Source organism: Mus caroli, unplaced genomic scaffold (genome assembly GCF_978045245.1).
Source record: "Mus caroli unplaced genomic scaffold, Mus_caroli_1 scaffold_13, whole genome shotgun sequence".
Lineage (NCBI taxonomy): Eukaryota > Metazoa > Chordata > Mammalia > Rodentia > Muridae > Mus > Mus caroli.
The window spans coordinates 22862076-22881481 of record NW_028227268.1 but is presented as its reverse complement, the minus strand read 5'-3'; the positions used below and the strand labels follow the sequence as shown (position 1 = coordinate 22881481).

Here is a 19406-nt window from a genome sequence, read left to right as displayed (position 1 = left end):
CGCACGCCTTTAATCCCAGCACTCGGGAGGCAGAGGCAGGCGGATTTCTGAGTTTGAGGCCAGCCTGGTCTACAAAGTGAGTTCCAGGACAGCCAGGGCTATACAGAGAAACCCTGTCTCGAAAAACCAAAAAAAAAAAAAAAAAAAAAAAAAAAGAATTAATGGGAGTGGCGTAAAAATGAGCTGTCAATCATGACTCCAGCCCCATGTAGTAAAATATTAAATTTGTAGGAAAGAAACATGCACGTGAACTGCTTTGCTAGCTTGCAAAAGTACATTTATTGAGCTACAGAAACAGTCAGAGCCAATTTCTCCTTTCTACTTTAAAGAGAACATTCTAGTAAGAAAAATAAGAGGAAGCAGAAAATGGGCAGGTCAGCTAATTTTGGGTAGCAGGTTTCCCGAGAGTGAGCCGGCACAATGGTCAGTCTGGTGTGGGTGTTTCACTGGCTCGCTGTTCATTTTTCTTTTTTTTTGACAGATGTCCTGCTGATCTGGCAGCTGCTTATTTTATTTTCACTTCAGAAATGTTGCTGACTTGAGACGAGACAACTCTACCATCCACCACCTCCTCTATGATGGTCTTTGTCACCCTTGTCTTGCTGGGATCTGAAAATCATGAGATCACAAGGTCAGTCTGCAAAGCAGGAGAAAGTTGGCAGTGTGTAGATGGGTACACATGCATGTATGTATGTATGTGTACACGTGTGTAGGTGGGTATACATGCATGTGGAAGTCAGAGGACAACCTCAGCTGTGGTTATCCAAGCAACATCCACCTCTCTCTCTTTTTTCTTTTCTCTCTTTCTCTCTCTCTCTCTCTTTCTTTCTTTCTTTCTTTCTTTCTTTCTTTCTTTCTTTCTTTCTTTCTTTCTTCTTTCTTTCTGAGTCAAGGTCTTGCTCTAGCCTGGAACTTGCCAAATGGGTCACTCAGAAAGCTCCAGCAATTTACCTGTCTTGGTCTCTGCCAGCCTTGGAATTATAAGTCCATAAGTCTGTGCCACCATGCCTGGCTGTTTTGTTTGTTTGTTTGCTTGCTTGCGTGCTTATTGTTTTGTTCTGCCCATGGTTTCTAGGGATCGAACTCAGGTCTTTCTGCTTGCAAGGGAAGCACTCCTGCCTGCACCGTTTCCCCAGCCCAACAGTAAACATACACAAGTGAAGCATGCCTTTCAGTGTAAAATTCTCTTCAGTGACTATCCATAGAGAAGTATTTTTAGATGGTAACACTATCAACAGCATTCAGAAAATGCCTACCTTTTCCTTGGCCAGCACAGCTTCCTGAGTCACTCAATACCACATTCCTGGATACTAAGTTTCTATAGTCACATCCACTGTGGGTAAGAAGAAAGAACATTTTCTTTTGCAGTTGCCAAGGTGGGAGAAGCCCAGGGAGGCTCCAGGGTGTAGGTTCAGGTGTCTTCTGGTTGGGCTGTGTCTGTTACCCTATTACTTTATGGGTACATGTCTGATTCCCCCCCCCTTCCCTCTTTGGTTACATAAGCCCACTGCGAGCATCTCAGCAGCTTTTGCTCACCCCCCATCTCCGTTGAGTAGGCGGCGGTAGGTCTCAATCTCCTGCTCCAGGCGAGTCTTGATGTTCAGCAGGCATTCGTACTCAGCACTCTGGCACTGGGTCTCGGCCCGGATCTGGCTGAGCTGCTCCTCCAGGCTGCTAATCTGCGCCTGGATTCCAGACAGCTGAGCCACATAGCCAGCTTCTGTGTCAGCCAGGGTCCCTTCCAGAGAACATTTCTAAGACAGAGAGACAATGAAAATTCATGTTGAAGGTAAGTCAGAGGATGATGTGGAAACCCCTCCAGTTTTGTATGAGAAGGTGTGAAGGTGTAAGCTTTCATCTACAGTGAGCATAACCTATGTTGTCTTGTTTTTGCTTCTTTTACTTTCACTGGCATGACTCAAATTAAATCAGAGGGACAGGGAGAGGGCGCACATGTGCACCTATGTATGTAGAGGCCAGAAGTTCAAGACAGGGTCTCTCACCGCAACTGGAGCTCACAGATTCGGCTAGATTAGTCCTGGCTCCATCTTGTTTCCATGCATCTCCTCCCCAAGCTTTCCCAGAAGAGTTGGGAATTTGAACTCTGATCCTCATGCCTGCCCAGCAAGTGATACTGTCCCCAAGGAGCCATGTCCCCAGAGAGCAAAACAGTTTTCCTTTCTCTGTCTTTGTGTCCTTCAGTGAGCGTCTTGGCCACAAAGGGCAACTCATTTGCTTAACTCTGCTGGATTTAAAACAAAGTAACAAACATCTGTGTGTACACACCAGGGCCAGCTGAGATTGAAGCTCAATTTCCAGGGTCTGCACTGTGCGCTTCAATTCCATTACTTCACTCCTGGCGCAATTGGCTTCCCCTGCATCTGTAGAGATTTGGGCTTGCAGGGATGCGCTCTAAATGGAAATAGAGCACAGTTAGTTGTCATAGGCTGCAGGAGCAGTGGTGGTGGCTTAAGCTTGACTGTTAGGTGCTTGGTGCAGCACCCTACCCGCTCGTTGAACTGTTTCTCAGCTTCCTGGCGGTTCTGCTCGGCCATCGCCTCATACTGAGCCCTCATGTCATTCAGTAGTTTGGTCAGGTCGACTCCTGGGGCAGCATTCATTTCTACTGTCACATCCCCTCCTGAGCTTCCTTGTATGCACTTCATTTCCTAGCATAAAGGGACAAAAAAGGTACTGTAGTGACGGGAACGGAAAGGCACAACCTTCTAAAGAAGGCGTCGCTGTGAGCATTTAAAACCGTGATACCTGGAGGAGAACTTGTTACCATTGGATGTGGTGGAAAATGCCTACGATGGCTGCGCAGCCGGTTCCTACCTCCTCGTGGTTCTTCCTCAGGAAGACCAGCTCCTCAGTCAGACCCTCAATCTGCATCTCCAGGTCACAGCGAGTCATGGTCATTTCGTCCAGCACTTTGCGCAGGCCATTGATGTCGGCCTCCAAGCACTCTCGAAGGCAGAGTTCATGCTCATACCTGGAGCGGGTCACGGGAAGGCAGGTGAGGGACGGGTCTCAAGAGCACCTCTCTTCCACAACCCCGGGACAAGTTTTCACCCTGGAGCAATGTTCCTCATTTTTTTTTCCTGTGTCTAACCCAGGGCCCTTGGCCTTTGTTAGCAAGTGATCTTATTGTTGGAGCTGCACCCCCCGCCCACCCCTGACTATTTTGATAAGTGAAAATGGCTGGCGTTTCTCTAAAGGTTTTTTTTTTTTAATCTCATGAAGAAAAATAATTCCTAATATTAGCTCTAGCCATGTACGATATTTTTATAATAGTTATCAACCCCCATCCCATCCTTCCTTCCTCTCACCCTTTCTTGCCTTCTTTTTCCCTTCCCTTCTCTCCCAGCAATAGTCTCTAAAGTTTACTCCTGGGAGACAGACATACAAGTGCATTCTTGTGACATAGCACTCTGCAGCTAGAGGCAAGAAGATGAAGAGTTCAAAGCCAGCCTCAGTTACATAGTGAGTTTGACTCCTGTTTAGGCTACACAGTATCTGTCTCAAACAAAACAAAACAAAGCGCCTCTAAATTCTCCAAACCAAATCAGTAAAATAGGAGAAAACCGACCAAGCTCACTCCTGTTTTATTTAGGTCACCATCCCCCTCAGCAATTGGACCCTGCTTTATTTCCTGTGATTCTTGCTTTCAAGTACTTCCTGGGCCTTACTTCATTCTGAAGTCATCAGCAGCCAGCCTAGCGTTGTCAATCTGCAGAGTCATTCTGGCGTTTTCACAAATGGCTGAAAGGATCTAGGAAACAAGGAAGATTGAAGCTCAAGGTGGTTTCTCAGTTGCTTTTGATGCCCACCTGCTGAGGGTACACATCTCCTAGGTCATTAAACTCTTAAAGGTGGGTCAACCCCGGCAGATTCCCTTAGCAGAGACCCTTGGATACTTAGCACTACATCTCTCTGCAATAGGAAATAGCTTCCATAATTGTTGGGGTAGACACAGGACAGTGTTTTATACAATACTGTCCTCTGCTCCTGTCTGCTGATCAGAAGATGGGCCATTTCCTCACCTAGTCAAGGTTTCAATGTGAACACAGAATTTCACTTAAAAATATACTTCTCCATACACCTGTGGCTGATTTTTTTTTTTTTTTTTTAGTTTGATGACATTAGGTAACATGTCACCAGATTCTCTAGGAAGAAAAAATATCGTCCTAATGAATCCAGAAAGACACAAAAAAATGTTCTAACCTGTCAGGATGAGTCATGAATAATTAGGTCGCCCTAATTATCCCCTTGGTACCATGGCTCTTATGCATGCCTGCCAGTTGGCCATCTGGCATTGTACAAAGGCCGTACTCACATTGAGATTCAGACAGAACGCTATTACTGTACATCATATGAGGGACTGTCATAATCCAGATACAGCAGGACCCATTTCGCACACATGAATAATTCATTGACTTCAAATTTCCTTGCAGGGCTCTGGAGATGCCTTAGCATGTATAGACACTTGCTATGTCTAATGCCCTGACTTTGATCCCAGGGACTCACTCGGTAGAAGAGAACCAGCTCCCATAAGATGCCCTCTGACTTCCACTCTTGTGCTATGCCATCCATGCATATCCCTTCTCCATACACACATGCAGACACACACTCACACACAAGGAAATAAATAAATGTCAGAACAATCCCCTCGGGGTGTATGACCCGAATAAAGCCATACAGGTCATAGGAGCAGAGCTACGGAGGCCCACCTGCTTCTTCAGATCTTCGATGACTGAGTAGTACTGGCTGTAGTCTCGTCCAGACCCACCTTTTACAGACCCATGCTTGCCATACCAGTCCTTGATTTTACACTCCAGATCAGTGTTGGCTTCCTCCAGGGCTCGGACCTTGTCTAGGTAGTTGGCTAGCCGGTCATTGAGGTCTTGCATAGTTTGCTTTTCGCTTCCAGAGAGAAGGCCCCCATCATAGCCACTGACACCACCAAGACCGCACCCCACACTACCTCCATAGCTAGAGAAGCCTCCACTAGATCCCCCACCAAAGCCAGAGCCCCCGCCAAAGCCAGAGCCCCCGCCAAAGCCTGACCCTCCACCATAGCTAGAGGCTGCTCCGAATCCACCCCTTACTGAGCAGCTGCCGAAGCCCCCTCCCATGCTACCCTTAGATCCCCCACTCAGGCTCCAGCTGCTGCTGCTCCCCTGGAAGCCCCAGGCAGAGCCTCCCCCCAGCCCACAGCTGCTCCCACCGCCAAAGGAGCTTCCCCCAGTGCACCCTCTGCCGCCCACAGCCCCGGAGGAGGAGGAGACTCGGGAAGAGCAGGACCCTTTCTGAGCTGAGCAGAACATGATGCCTTCAAGTACTGAGCTTCTGTGGTGATAGGAAAGGTGGAGTGAGAGGCCTGTTCCAGTCTGCCTTTTTGGCCCTTATATACACACCGGTAGGGTGTTCCTTTTCTCTGAGCATTTCCTAATCCCTGTTACAGTTTTGTTAATCCCTAATTGGATAATTTATTTTCCACGAACCTACTCTACTGGCTCTTTTTTATGAGGCTAGGTCAGACATAGGAAAAAAAAATAAGGTGGAGCCAATTTTTTTTTTTTTTCTCTTTCAGAATTACTGTTGTTGTCCTTGAGAAGTTTTGATGACTGGCAATTCCAAGTATTCAGAAAGTATAACTTCATTCCATTTGCCCCATGGTTTCCCCGATGGCAGAGCACATCCTCAGATTATCAAGTGTAATTAAAACCCTCAGTGTGGTAAGAGGGAACACTTCCCACCGGTTATCTTTTGGTCTGTGTTATGATCAACAGTAAAAGGAAGGAATCATCAGCCCGGATTTTGCCTTGAATGAAGCTCTCTCCTCTTTGATTTGCTTATTGCTTTCTTTGAAACTTAGGATGAATTGAGGTGTGAACGTCCTACTTCGAATTGAGGACTGTTGGGTCTCAGGGACACGCTCGTTCAGGCAGACACTGACTGAGAACGGTCGGACAAGGTTTCAGATGGTTCCAGCTTGGAACTAGGGAGAGGCCGCCACGGCTTTCCTTTCTGATTGAACTCAGCTCCTCCTTGCTCTGCTCCCCTTCGAGATAAGGCCTTGGGTAGTCTAGGCTGGAAGGGAACCTTTGCATGTCTCATCCTCTCGCCTCTAGTTCCCGAGGGCTGTTATCACAGGCATGCACCACCACAGTCAGTGTACTGGCTTGGGGACTGAACTCAGGGCTTTGTGCCTGCTAGGCAAGCACACCACCAACTAAGCTACACTTCCAGCCCTGTGTTCTTGTCTTACAGCCAGGGTAGCTTCATTCTTCTGAATCAAGTCTTAAGAAATGGAGAGGAACCGATGCTTACTGCTCCTGCCTCTGTTTTGGAGGCAACTGGCAAAGAGAAACTTGAAACCACCATTAATATACAAAGAAGTCATTTTACAGGAGTTTGTTCACTTTGCACACGGAGAAACGGGGTTTGGTCGAGTCTGTCCAGTCTCTGCTTAGGTTTTCCTGTTTTTGACTAAAGGATATTTAGAAGCGAGGACCTTTAATTCTGATAACTCACGCTATGGTTAGGATTATCCTATCTTAGGATATTCAGTTCCGGAACTTTCCCTGTTCGTTTTCTGCCTTGGATTGTTCTTGTTTGTGGTATAGACAAGTTCCTTTTGTGTTGGCTACTAGTTCCTCTGGTTTGAAAGTGCCGTTTAAAAAGACTAGCAACGGGGCTGCTGAGATGGCTGAGTCGGTGTGGGTGCTTGCTGTCAAGTCTGACCACCCTAATTTGATACTTGGACCCACGTGGAAGGAGAGGATTGATTCCTGCAAGTTGTCACCTGACCTTCACATTTTGCCACAGCCTGAGCACATGCCAACACACACACACACACACACACACACCAAATGGTTTTATTTTTAAACTAAAAATGTGAAAGCATGTTTCACCCCGCTTGTATTAAGCACCCAGAGGAATCAAATTCATAGCCATACACAGTAGGAGGGTTGCACCAGGCGCTGGGTGGGCTTGGGGTGGGACTGCTGCTGTTGACTTGGTAGAGATTGACCTCTCAGTGTGGCAAAGCTTCAGTAGATCAGTTGCTCAGACAATGTGAGTGCGCTCGACCCTGCTGAACTGTACCCATCAAGTGACGACGACGGGGAGCTTTATGTGTTTATTTTATCACAATTTTTAAAAGGTGACATTTTCCACAGGTGTGCTTAGCTTTATACTCAAGTAACTGGGTTTTCATATTTGAAACTTTCTCCCTTGCCTTGGCGGACTTTTAAAGCATGTGCGTGCTTTAATCTCTATCCAACCTTTTTCCTTAAGCTGATTTTATTGTGTGTTTATTATTAACTAGGTGATAATTACCTTTACTGTGTGTGTATATGTGTATGTATGTGTATGTGTGTGCATGTGTATGTGTGTGTGCATGTGTGTATATGTGTATGTATGTATGTATGTGTGTGTATGTATGTGTATGTGTGTGTATGTATGTGTGTATGCATGTGTGTGTATGTGTGTGTGTGCATGTGTATGTGTGTGTGTACACGTGCATACATGCTAGACCATCTGGCCAGCAAACCTCAGGGATCTTCCCCTGCCTCTACCTCGCCATGCCCAGCTTTGAATATGGGTTCTGGGGATCAATTCGGGGTCTGGCAAATGAGGAAGTTTTTCTCCCTCTGTAGATTAGGAATCTTTCCACTCAGATGAATTGGGCGGAGGAGGTTTTAAAGGGAATGAACGGGAAATGAAAGAAACCTGACAGAACATAGGAGGCAAAGAACCTGGATAGAGAACTGCCTGTGAAAGGCCAGGAGGACAGCATTCAAAAAACTGATAGTCACTTTGTGTTTGTGGCTTTTTCTGTGACTGTCCTCTGGGCTGGAGGGCTTTAATGCCTTCAATTATGTTGTTTCTTGGGCTATCAGAACATTTGGGTCTTAACTGAGGAAGTATGGGATGGTTGACTTGGTGTTAGTTTTCTTTATGTTTTGTAATGCTAGTTTCCCTTTTCCCCTCCCTTTTTCCCTCCCTTCTTCCCTCCCTTCTTCCCTCCCTTGCTTTCTTCTTTGATTTCTTTATTTCCAATGCTAGGGGTCTAACCCAGATACTCAGGGACTTACACATGCTGCACAGTGTTCTGCCTCTGATCAACCTTTCTAAATTTTTCTTATCCTTTAAATTGACTTTCAAAATTAAGGCTTTTGTATGTGTGTCTGCGTGCGCAATTCTCTGTGCAGAAGTGTGTCGTGGTCAGAAAGTCTTGTCTTTCATTTATTTACATTATTATTATTATTATTATTATTATTATTATTATTATTATTATAAGATAGAGTCTCTCATTGATCCTGGAGCTCACCGCTTCAGCTACCCTGGCTGCCCGTGAGCCCCCGGGATCCTCCTGCCTCTGTCTTCCAGCTCGGGAGTTACAGGTGCGCACAGGTATGCTGGCTTTTATGTGGGTTTAGGAGATCTGAACTCAGCTCCTCATGTCTGTGTAGCAAGCTCTTTATCCATGGAGCTGTCTCCCCAGTCTCTCAGATTAAGTTCTCAGGAGGTACTTTTCTGGGTCTTCTCAGAATGGACCAACGGGACAGGCATTTAATGGCTAAAACAGCCATTGCTACCTCCCATGCTTCAGGTGATGAGTCAGGGTAGACATGAACGCACAGACGGTCTGCAGAATTTTCTTCTCTTCCTTAGTTTCCCCTAAAAGCATCTTTACACTCCCCAGTGCATCTGTCTTGCTTCTCTTCTAATGAACGAATCTGTGCAGGAGGCTAATATGGATTCTGTGATCTGCAAACTGTCTGGTGGTGTTTATCGGATTAAATTAAAGGTTTACCTTCACGTGTTTAAATACAATTCTGTTCTGTACCGAGGCTTCGGGATTTGTTAGTAAACCTTACTCCCCGGTATTTCCAGACATCCTCAGATGTGACACTCCACTGTCTTTGTCAAAGATAACAAATTAGTTCTTGGCATTTCCTCCCACTGTAAGTGGAAGCCTGAAGAACATAGTGAGTTTTCAGTGGACTAGAACATCTGGATGTGACATTCTGGGTGTCTGGCAGCTAGCCAGGGGATGTCTAGTAACCAGGATCTCAAAAGAAATGGCCAGACCACAGATGCCAGGGGTGTCAGCCCCACACTCTGCCCATAATTATATGATATTTTGACCAGTAAAGATTCTATAAATGACAATTCTTGTACATATGGTTGTATTGCTGAGTGACTTGCAAATAGTCACTACCAGTGTTGGTTATTGTTGCCAAATAGATGTTGGGTGCTTTTATTTGATTGATGATTGATTTTTTAATTTCAGCTGAATGTGTCCCATACTTTAAGATCAACAAAAATCTGACACGCTGATGGGAGTGGCTTATCGCTCACCATGAGTCTTTGTTTGTTTGTTTGTTTTCCGAGACAGGGTTTCTCTGTATAGCTCTGGCTGTCCTGGAACTCACTCTGTAGACCAGGCTGGCCTCGAACTCAGAAATCCACCTGCCTCTGCCTCTCGAGTGCTGGGATTAAAGGCATATGGCAGCACTGCTTGGCTATGGTGAGTCTTTGTAGAGAATGGAACTCAATTTGTATCTCCTGCTTATTCCATAGAACATTCTAGTGTGCATTTTTTTTCAAACAAGACATGTGATCAAGGTAGGTCAGAGGAGCATCTGAAGTTCAGAGTGTTTGATGATTGTTGCTAGAAGTTTCGGTGGCAAATGATAAAGGAAAAGAAATAGTGTAATACGGGGCAGGGAGGATGTGCAAGATCAGTGGGTTAGCTCCTGTGCAGAGTCATTACTTATGACAGCTCCAGACTCAACTACTTGAAAGATAAATGTTCTATCCCAGTGTGCATGCTGAGAGGCCATCCCATGGACCTAGCAGTGTCCATCAGTTGATTTCAGCCCAGTGCTACAGTGGGGTGCCAGAGAAGTTACAAATTACCAATAAAAGGAGAGCAGATTGGGGCTGGTGAGATGGCTCAGCAGTTAAGGCTGCTCTTCCAGAGGACCGGAGTGCAATTCCCAGCACTCACATGGTGGCTCACATCCACCTGTAACTCCAGTCCCATGGGGTCTGATCCTCTTCTGACCTCTGTGGATGGTGTGTGACGTGGTGCACAGATATCCATGTAGACATAGCACCAATACACATAAAGTAAAACAAATTAAAACCATGTAAGAGAGCATAGACATTCTGCCTGTGTCTGTTTCTCCTCCTTCACCTCTCTCTTTCTTACAATCTTACTCCTTCTTTCTTTACTTGGGTCTTCTTTGATGTGTTGATTTTTTCCTTTAAAAATGCAGCTATAACTTCACTCATGTTTTATAAGTTAATTAATAAATCAACTTTTTTCAAGTTAGGGTCTCATGTAGCCCCGGCTGCCCCGAACTTAGGACTCTCCTGCTTATACCTCCCCCATGCTGGGATGACAGGCAGGCACAGTCCCAGTTTGATGCAGCTCTGAGCTCTAAGCTGTGGCTTTGTGCATGTTGGACAAGCACCGTGCTACCTGAGCCACATCCCAGCGCTTGCTGATCGCTTCTGCGGTTTCCTAGTTTCTGTTTCATCTTTGATCTTCATTATTTGCTTTCCTCTTAGCTCTTATCTTAAGCTGTGATTGATTTCAGGTTCCTTATGTGTTTTTCCCCCATTTTTAGAAATTAAATAATTACTGAGTACACACATAGGTAGGTGCATGTATGTGTGCACATCCATTTGCCATAGCGTGCTCGTGTGTATGTTTTTTTTTTTGTGTGTGTATGCATGTGTCTGTGTGTGTATATGTGTGTGTGTGTGAGGAGAGATGACAACTTGTAGAAGTTTTAGGCATAGAACTCAGGTTATCAGCCTTGGTGGCAAGTGCCTTACCTACTAAGCAATTTCAATGGATCTTTTGAGACAAATCTCATAGGATAGTTCAGGTTGGCTTAGGACTTCTTATGTAGCCCAGGCTGGCCTTAGATTTGACATGCCCAACTGTATTTCTTCTTATGTAGGCACTTGTTCTTGTAAACTTTTCTCTTACCTTTGCCAGATCTCTAAGATTCTAAAGTATTGTTGTCTCCATTTTGTTTATGTGTCCTAAGAAATGTTCAATTTCCCTTTTTAAATTTGTTGCCCATTCATTGATTTAATTTTCACCCATTTGTAAATTTCCCAATGTTCCCCCTGTTATTGATTTATATTTTTATACCACGGCGGTTGGGAAAGTTCTTGATGCGGTTTCAGTCTTCCTGAATATGTTGACCTGGTGAATGGGCTCTCCTGGAGCTGTCCCATGTGCAGCTGAGAGGACTTGTAGTCCCTTATCTGACGGAAGCTGTTATCTGTCTGCTATGATGTCTTGTTATTGATTTTCTGTTTGAAGGATCCCTCAAGGCAAAGTGCTGCAGACCCTCAATGCTATCACATTATGACCGATCTCTCCTTTCTTATACCTCCACATTTACTTTATATGTTGGTCTCTGGTGTTGGGTGCATATAGATTTATAATTGCTGAATCTTTTTGCTGAGTGGGTTTATCTTTATATAGTGATCCTCTCCCCCTGCCCCCACTTCTCTTGCTTTCTCCTCAACCCCTCTCTCTCTATTATTCAAGTCTTTTGACTTGAAGTTGGTTTTATCTATTTGTGATTATCCTATCTTTCTTTTGGTTTTCACTTGCCTGGTATATTTCTCCCATCTCTTCACCTTGCCTTCATGTGTGTTCTTATTGCTACAGCGCATCTTGGCGCTGGAGAGATGCTGCCTCAGGGTTAAAAGTACAGGATGCTCTTTCAGACACAAACTTGGCTCCCAGGCCCATGCCAGGCAGTTTACAACCTCCTGTAACTCCAACTGCAGAGGATCTGATGCCCTCTTCTGGTATCTCCAGGCACTGCCCTCACACCTGTAAGTGGATTTCTGTAGACAGCACATGGTGGGTCTTCTGTAAGTATCTATGTGTCTTTTTTTTTTTTTTTCATTTTTTATTGGGTATTTATTTCATTTACATTTCCAATGCTATCCCAAAAGTCCCCCACACGCTCCCCGTATCTATGTGTCTTAAATCTATTTAGTCTATTCTGGGGAATTGACAGGACTACAGTGGTTTGTTCAGTGGGGATTTGCCTCTGCTATTTTGTTAATTATTTTCAATGTGTTACAATGTTCCCTTCTCCGCCCTCAGATTTCCCCTGGTGATGTATTTTGATTCCTTGCTTTTTTTTTCCCTTCAGATATAAATTTCTACTTGGTGGTTATCATGAGGCTTACGAGAAACATCTTCTAGCTTAGCCTCCACAAACAAAGGAAAATAAAAACCCTCAGAGCTGTAACTCTGCTTGTTGCTACCCTCCGGGTTGGTGATGCCACCTTCACAGCTTTTATATTTCTCACCACCTGACAAATCGTTTGCTTATTATTTTCAGCCATTTGTCTTTTCTTCTCACCCTGAAGGTGCAACTGACATCCCCCCATTCCATCCCCTACATTATTAGAGCCATCATCATTTGATTTTAGTTACCCACCAGTGCCCGGTTCCTTCAGCCTGCAGAGCTCCCTTGAGCATTTTGGTGGAGACAGACAAGCTCGCCTTTTGTTTCTTTTTTTTAGGAGCATGCCCACCTCTCCTTCACTCTGTCACCCTGGAGGACATCTTTGCTGGGTGCAGAATTCTTGCTCAGCAGCTTTCCCCCTCAGTCCTCTGAATACACCATCCCACTTTCCCACCATCTGTGAGGCTTCTGCTGAGATGTCTGCCAGGTGTGTGTTTGTGTGTGTGTGTGTGAACGCTAGAATGCTCTTACCTGTGATTTGCTTTGTTTCTCTTGCTGCTTCCAAGATCCTTCTATGTCTTTGAACTTTGGCAACTTAATTGTAATGTCCTAACAATAATCTTATTTGTACTGAACCTAGCTGGAGACCTTTGACTTTAATTTGATTTTTCTGCTTTATTATTATTATTATTATTATTTTTGTTATTACAAAGATTTATTTATATATTTATTTTTATGTATACACATGATCTACTTGCATGTATGCCTGCACAACAGAAGAAAGCATCAGATTCAATTACAGGTGATTGTGAGCCACCATGTGGTTGCTGGGAATTGAGCTCAGGACCTCTGGAAGAGCAGTCAGTGCTCTCGACTCCCGGGCCATCTCTGTTGCCCTGTTTTATTTATTTATTTTCATGTAAGTTTTCCACTCCTCCCTGACTCTTTTCTCCCATTTGAAAGCCAACTTGAATGACTCAGACATTTGCTTTTTCATGTTATCGCACGAATCCTTTCAATTTCTTCTTCCTGTCTCTCCCTCTCTGTCTTCCTCTCTCTTTCCTTCCTTATTGATTTTTCCTATGTAACCATGTGTGTGTGTGTGTGTGTGTGTGTGTGTATGTGTGTGTGCTTGTGTCAGGTGGGTACACGAGTGCCACCATGCTGGTGTGGAAGCCAGAGGGCTAGCTGTGTTGTGGACGACACTTCTCTCTTTCTATCTTGTGGATCCCTTTGGGGATTGAACAGAGGTCATGAGTCTTGGTGGTGGCAAGAACCTCTATCCACTGACACACCTTGGATGCTCATTCATTTTCTCTGCCTCTCTCTCTCTCTTTCTCTCTCTCTCTCCCCCTCTCCCTTCCCACTCTGCCTGCTTCCTTTCCTGCCCCTCTCTTTCTGAGGATGGATCTTACCATGTAGCCCAGTGTGGTGTGGAACTCACTATGTAGATCAGGTTATCCCAGGACTTGTGTGAACCTCACCGACTCCCTGTAACTGAGATTACAGGTGTGTACCACTGCATCTGCTAAGCTCTGTGCACAGCTTTTCATTCCTTTTCATTCTCTTTTTCTTTCCAACCATATATTGTCAAATGACGCCCCCCCCCCCACCAAGCTCATGGATTCTTCTACTTAATCAATTCTGCAGTCAGTGCTGGATATTGGCTTTTTTCATTCATTTTGCCTAGTGCTTTGTTCAGTTCCCTGCTTTTTTCTGTTTTTTTTTTTAAATCAATCTACTGTTAATTGTTTCATTATAGTTATTTATTGTTCATTTCATTTATTGCTTTTCTGATGTGCACTGAGTTCTCTGACTTTTGATACTTTGCCAGTATTCTTGTCTCGTTAGGTCTCTGGCACCTTCTTTTGTCCCTCTGGTGACGCCTATTTCCTGGATTCTTCTGCATCCTGGTGGCCATGAGGTGACTCTGCACTTGAAGATGTGTTTATTGGAGTCTATACAGACTTGGCTTACCTCAGAAAAACCCTTTAAACCAGCTGTTCTCAACTTGTGGGTCGTAACTTCGGGGGTCTAAAGACTCTTTCACAGGGTCGAATATCAGCTATCTTGCATATCAGCTCTTTACAGTACAATTCCTAACAGTAGCAAAATTACAGTTATGAAGTAACAATAAAAGTAATTTTATGCTTGGGTCACTACAACCTGAGGTACTGTATTCAAGGTCACAGCATTAAGAAGGCTGAGAGCCACTATTTTAAACCAAGACAAACAAACTGTCTAGGGTTCCTGGGAAGGCCATTTGACATGGTCCCCATGCAGAGACCACTGTGGCCTTTGCAGTACTAGGGGAGGGTCCTGAATTCAGGACATTGTTGTCTAGCTTGGTGATAAGCTGGGACCCCGTGGATCTCAAGCCAGCTAGGATATGCTACATTGCAGAAGGGCCAAAATGCTCAGATTAGAAAATATATACATTTGGGTTGATACAAAGCTTAGAGCAGCCTCAGAGAAGCTTGTACAATGTTTCTTGTGTTTTGCAGACTGCAACTAGAGAAGTTCTTAAAACTTCACCCCTCCCTGCCTTCAGGGAGATTTCTTTTTAGCTAAACAACTTTTTTTTTCTTCAGATCTACCCACATGTTGTTCATAATAAAGTCTAAATTCAAGATGTATAAAAGGTCAATCAGGCTGTAGAACTTATAAAGGCATTACAAGATAGCTTGCCTACTTCATATAAAATTATTATATATTTGAAAAGTTATTTTTTCCTTTACATCCTGTTAATTGTAAAGAGTTTACTTCTAGTGAACTGGTGACCATTAAAGGGTTTTGCCCCTAGGTATGGCTAATATAGTCTTACATTATATAAAAAATTTTCATTGTCCAGGCTTCAATACAAGAAGCTAAGACTTTAAATCTTTCAGTGTATATTGTTTCCTGGGTGGAAAATATTTTATTAGCTAATGCCTCTAAAGAGAAGTTTAAAGTTCTGGGGAGTAATTGTTGCTTCATAAGATTCAGAGGCAATATATTTTTTAATATTTAGGGTTTTAGTTATACTAAAAAATTGTGGTACAAATTTGCTTCAAAATTTTATTTTCAAAAGCTTCAGCCGGGCGTGGTGGCGCACGCCTTTAATCCCAGCACTTGGGAGGCAGAGGCAGGCGGATTTCTGAGTTCGAGGCCAGCCTGGTCTACAAAGTGAGTTCCAGGACAGCCAGAGCTACATACACAGAGAAACCCTGTCTCGAAAAACCAAAAAAAAAAAAAAAAGCTTCCAGGAGATGTTAATTGGCTAAGACCTCACCTTAAATTCACCACAGGACAACCTAAGCCTTTGCTAGGTGCTACCAAGTGAGATTCAAATTAACTGGTAAAAACCAAAAAGGCTTTAACAGAAAGTAGAGGAAACTTCTGTAATCTATTGGTATCGATTGTAATTGGTGGTAATCAAATATTACCTACATATTCTAGTTATTGTTATTAAATGTGTCCACAGCTATTCTTTGGCAAGAAAAATCATTATGTAAAATCATCCTTCTTCACCTTAAAGTTTTAACATCCTATTATAAGGCTGCTGTGGTGCTAATTAAGAATTAAGAATTCCTTGTTCCAAACAACATTGGTTATTACAGAATATTGATATTTGACCTATTGCATACCATCATTTTAAATACAATTGATACTCATCCTAAAAATAAGTTAAAAATTGCTCTTATGCATGCTTTTGTATCTTCTATAAATTCATGCATGCATGCATGCATCCCATTTACTGTATTTAAAAACAACCCTTCTATGGGAGAAAAGTATATGTGAATTGGATCACATGTTTATTCTTTTGAGTTTCTGCCTGCTTTAGCACAGATAATTAAATTATGTGCTGTAGATGGTGTTTTAAAATGTTAAAGATTGCCTGGAAAAGACCTCTTAAGACAATGCCACGCTAGATTTATGTCACAGGTAGATTATGGGCCTTACATAAAAATAATTGGCCATATAATCTCATTTTTTACATCATCAAAATAGTAATGGCTTGAGATAATAATTTAGTATTTAAAATAAATAAATAAATGTACATGTCATATTGTAAAGATTTGCTCTCAGTGTCCTCAGTTTCTACCTGTTCCACACATTGGTGTTAATTCTTAAGGACTTATACTTAATCAATTATTGCAAATGGATACTCATTTTTGATTTTAGAAAAATAAAATATACACATGACTATTGATACCTTTTTAGTCTAATTACAACTGCTTTAACAAGAAAAACAACTAAAAGTATAGTTAGTCATTGCCTGTGTTGATTCTTTTTGCTTGGTGTTCCAAATTAAATTAAAACTGGCTATTACAGCCAAGCATTTAAGATGTTTTGTCAACAATTTAATGTTACCCATGTTACTGAGATTTTTATAATTCTCAAGGAAACGGTACTGTAGAACTTTAAATATATATCTTCAAAAAAAAATAAATTTAGATGCCAAAAATCTCGCTGAGTGTCTATGGCACCCTACAACCAGACATACTCCTGAGATGAAGGGATCCACTTATTGGCACATGGCATGATCCTGTTCAGATACTTAATTTGGGGGAAAAGGGGGAATATTTCTGTTTTTTCCACAGAATGTTACAAGACCATGCTAGCTTCCAATGTGACAGGCTGACCTGTAAGTAGGACCTGTGAGTGCCCTGACAGTGGTGACAATCAAGCTGTATTGAGCATACAGAAAAAAAGAAATCAAAGAGGGCACACACAATCAAAATAAAGAAACTTCCTATCTCCGCCATGGGCTACAACAAGTAGAGCCGACCTGGTGTCAACTTTAGAAACAACTAAAAAAGCTGACTCGTGAGGTGGAGGGACTGCTACAGAGTATTAGACAAGATTTCATCAGAGACATTGTTTTTGGCCATTCAGGCCAACTTCCCTATAACTGTAAAAAATCGTGTACCTTACCTATATGCTATATTGTTAGATAATTTTAAGAGTTAAGATCACCAATCTTGGCAAGTCTTTTCATATTCATTGTAATTCTTGTCTATTAACTAATTGTGTAGATCCCAAATTAGATAAGGAATCTGTTGTTATGATTTTGTTAAAGAGACGTGCTTATGTTTTGCTGCCTATTAGAGTTAAGAAATGATCCTTGGTTTAAAAATCTGGGAATGCAAACTTTGAAAAGGTATCTACCACAGCTTTAGATCAGCAGCTACATACTGCTCATTTTTGTTAATGATAAGCATGAAAATATTTCCATAGCTTTGTCAGAGCAACATATTATATAGATAAAAAATTGAAAGCAAAGGTTAACGCCCTAGAAGAAGTAGTGCTGGCAATAGGGCAAGATATTACAAATATTAAGACCAGGTTAGCTACTAAATATCATGCTTCTTTCCAATACATTTGTGTCACCCCCTTACCTTATAATACAACCACTGATTGGGAAAAGACTAAAGCTCATTTGCAGGGAGTATAGAGAGATACTGATATTTCTCATGTCTTGGAACAGTTAAAGGCGGAAATTTCAGATATTGGTAAAAGTCATTTGGACACTTGGAACATTGATGAATTGGCTAGAGATTTGAAAAACAACCTAAGTGCATTGAACCCCCTGGATTGGGTTCAATATATAATCCTACTTGTTATTATTTTTGGCATTGTTTTACTAGTAATCGTGTTTCCACTCATCTTTAGAGTGCTCCTGAGGTCTGTAGCTACGACGAGGTGGGACATCCTGGAACTTTGGCTGAAAAATAAAAAAAGAAAGGGAGAAATGCCACGCTCTCCGGTCAAGTCAGCATAACAGGCTGAGGCTTGAAAGCTACTCAGGAGGCAAAAGAGTTTCACAGAAACTCGCTCCTGGAGTCTGGTGTTCTCTTAACCCATACATTAATTTTCCATTCCCGCGTTAGTCTAGTGTATGGATCCACGTGCTCTCTTTTAGTATTATCCTATTATAAGTGCCTTTTAAGATTGAATTCTGACATAGCTAAAGCCTTTCGCCAGTGTTCCAACAGTCCTAGAACGTCCTTGAGCAAGACCATGGGCTTGAAATTCAGTAAGAATGTAAAAGCTAAGTCACTCCCTTACACAGGAATTTACCATCACTAAGGAAGAAGGAAGTTTCAGACCAAAGGAGAAACCAGAATAGATACTTAGAACTATAGCGGAGTTACACCCATACACACATATTTACAATGGCCTAAGGGGAAGGTGGACTCTACAATAGACTAAAATAGGAACTATGGCAAGGGCATGAAGCCCTTGACCCTGGCTTCTAAGATTAAGAGAATCTTAGGTGGAGCTCTTTTTGATCCCAGTTGTTAACAATGAATTCTATCCCAGGTGGTTCCTGTTAGACCTTCTGTGTTTGCATTCCTCTGTTTTATGTAAGATTCCAGTAACCTCTTTGTACCTTGCGGGTATGTCACCCAACTTCCTTATTGTCTTCTGCATAAAAAGTCTGATGCTCGATTTGACAAAATACATTCAGATTCTACACAACCTCTCCTGTGTGCATGTGTCTGTCAATTCATCCAATGCTTTGTCTACCCGAGACTAGAGACCCGTTCCACACAGACAAAGGGGCCCAGAGGGTCTGCGGCACCTTACGTGATGTGGAACTAATACAGGTGATGCAGGGCAACAAAGGTAATGCATGTGCAGGGGGTGTAGGACAGGTGCCATGGCAACAGATGCAGGAGGGTTGTTGTTGTCTAGGAATGACATTGTCACTGGGTTCAGGAGCTGGCTGTAAACAGCTTCTGGCTGTCTGTGGATGGTTCTGTTGCTAACACCATTGCTCATTGGAAGCCATCAGTTGTGAAGAGATACATTTCAGTATCTTCATCACAGCTTTTAAAGGACTCTCTTCAAGAGCTTCCTGTCTGGACTGTTTCGTTTTCTTTTCTTTTCTTTTTTCTTTTCTTTTCTTTTCTTTTCTTTTCTTTTCTTTTCTTTTCTTTTCTTTTCTTTTCTTTTCTCTTCTCTTCTCTTCTCTTCTCTTCTCTTCTCTTCTTTTCTTCTCTCTCTCTCTCTCTCTCTCTCTCTCTCTCTCTCTCTCTCTCTCTCTCCCTCTCTCTCTTTTTGAGGTGGGGGAATTACGGGGAGTTTGTTACACAGAAGCCTTCAATATCTCTCATTGTCAGTCATGAGTCTGCAGTCATAGATAGATACCAGACCCAAAGGAGCTTTCTT

At 42.8% G+C, this 19406-nt stretch overlaps 1 protein-coding gene across 1 annotated transcript; it reads right to left on the bottom strand.

The window, feature by feature from the left end:
* Positions 1-309: 309 nt before the first annotated feature.
* On the bottom strand, positions 310-5327 carry Krt24 (keratin 24). The gene is made up of 8 exons (XM_021176835.3): positions 4731-5327; positions 3690-3772; positions 2836-2992; positions 2508-2669; positions 2287-2412; positions 1537-1754; positions 1257-1333; positions 310-609 (listed from the first exon to the last, which is right to left on the bottom strand). The coding sequence occupies exons 1-8, from the start codon at positions 5325-5327 to the stop codon at positions 506-508; spliced, it is 1524 nt and encodes a 507-aa protein (XP_021032494.1). The 3' UTR covers positions 310-505.
* Positions 5328-19406: the final 14079 nt, after the last annotated feature.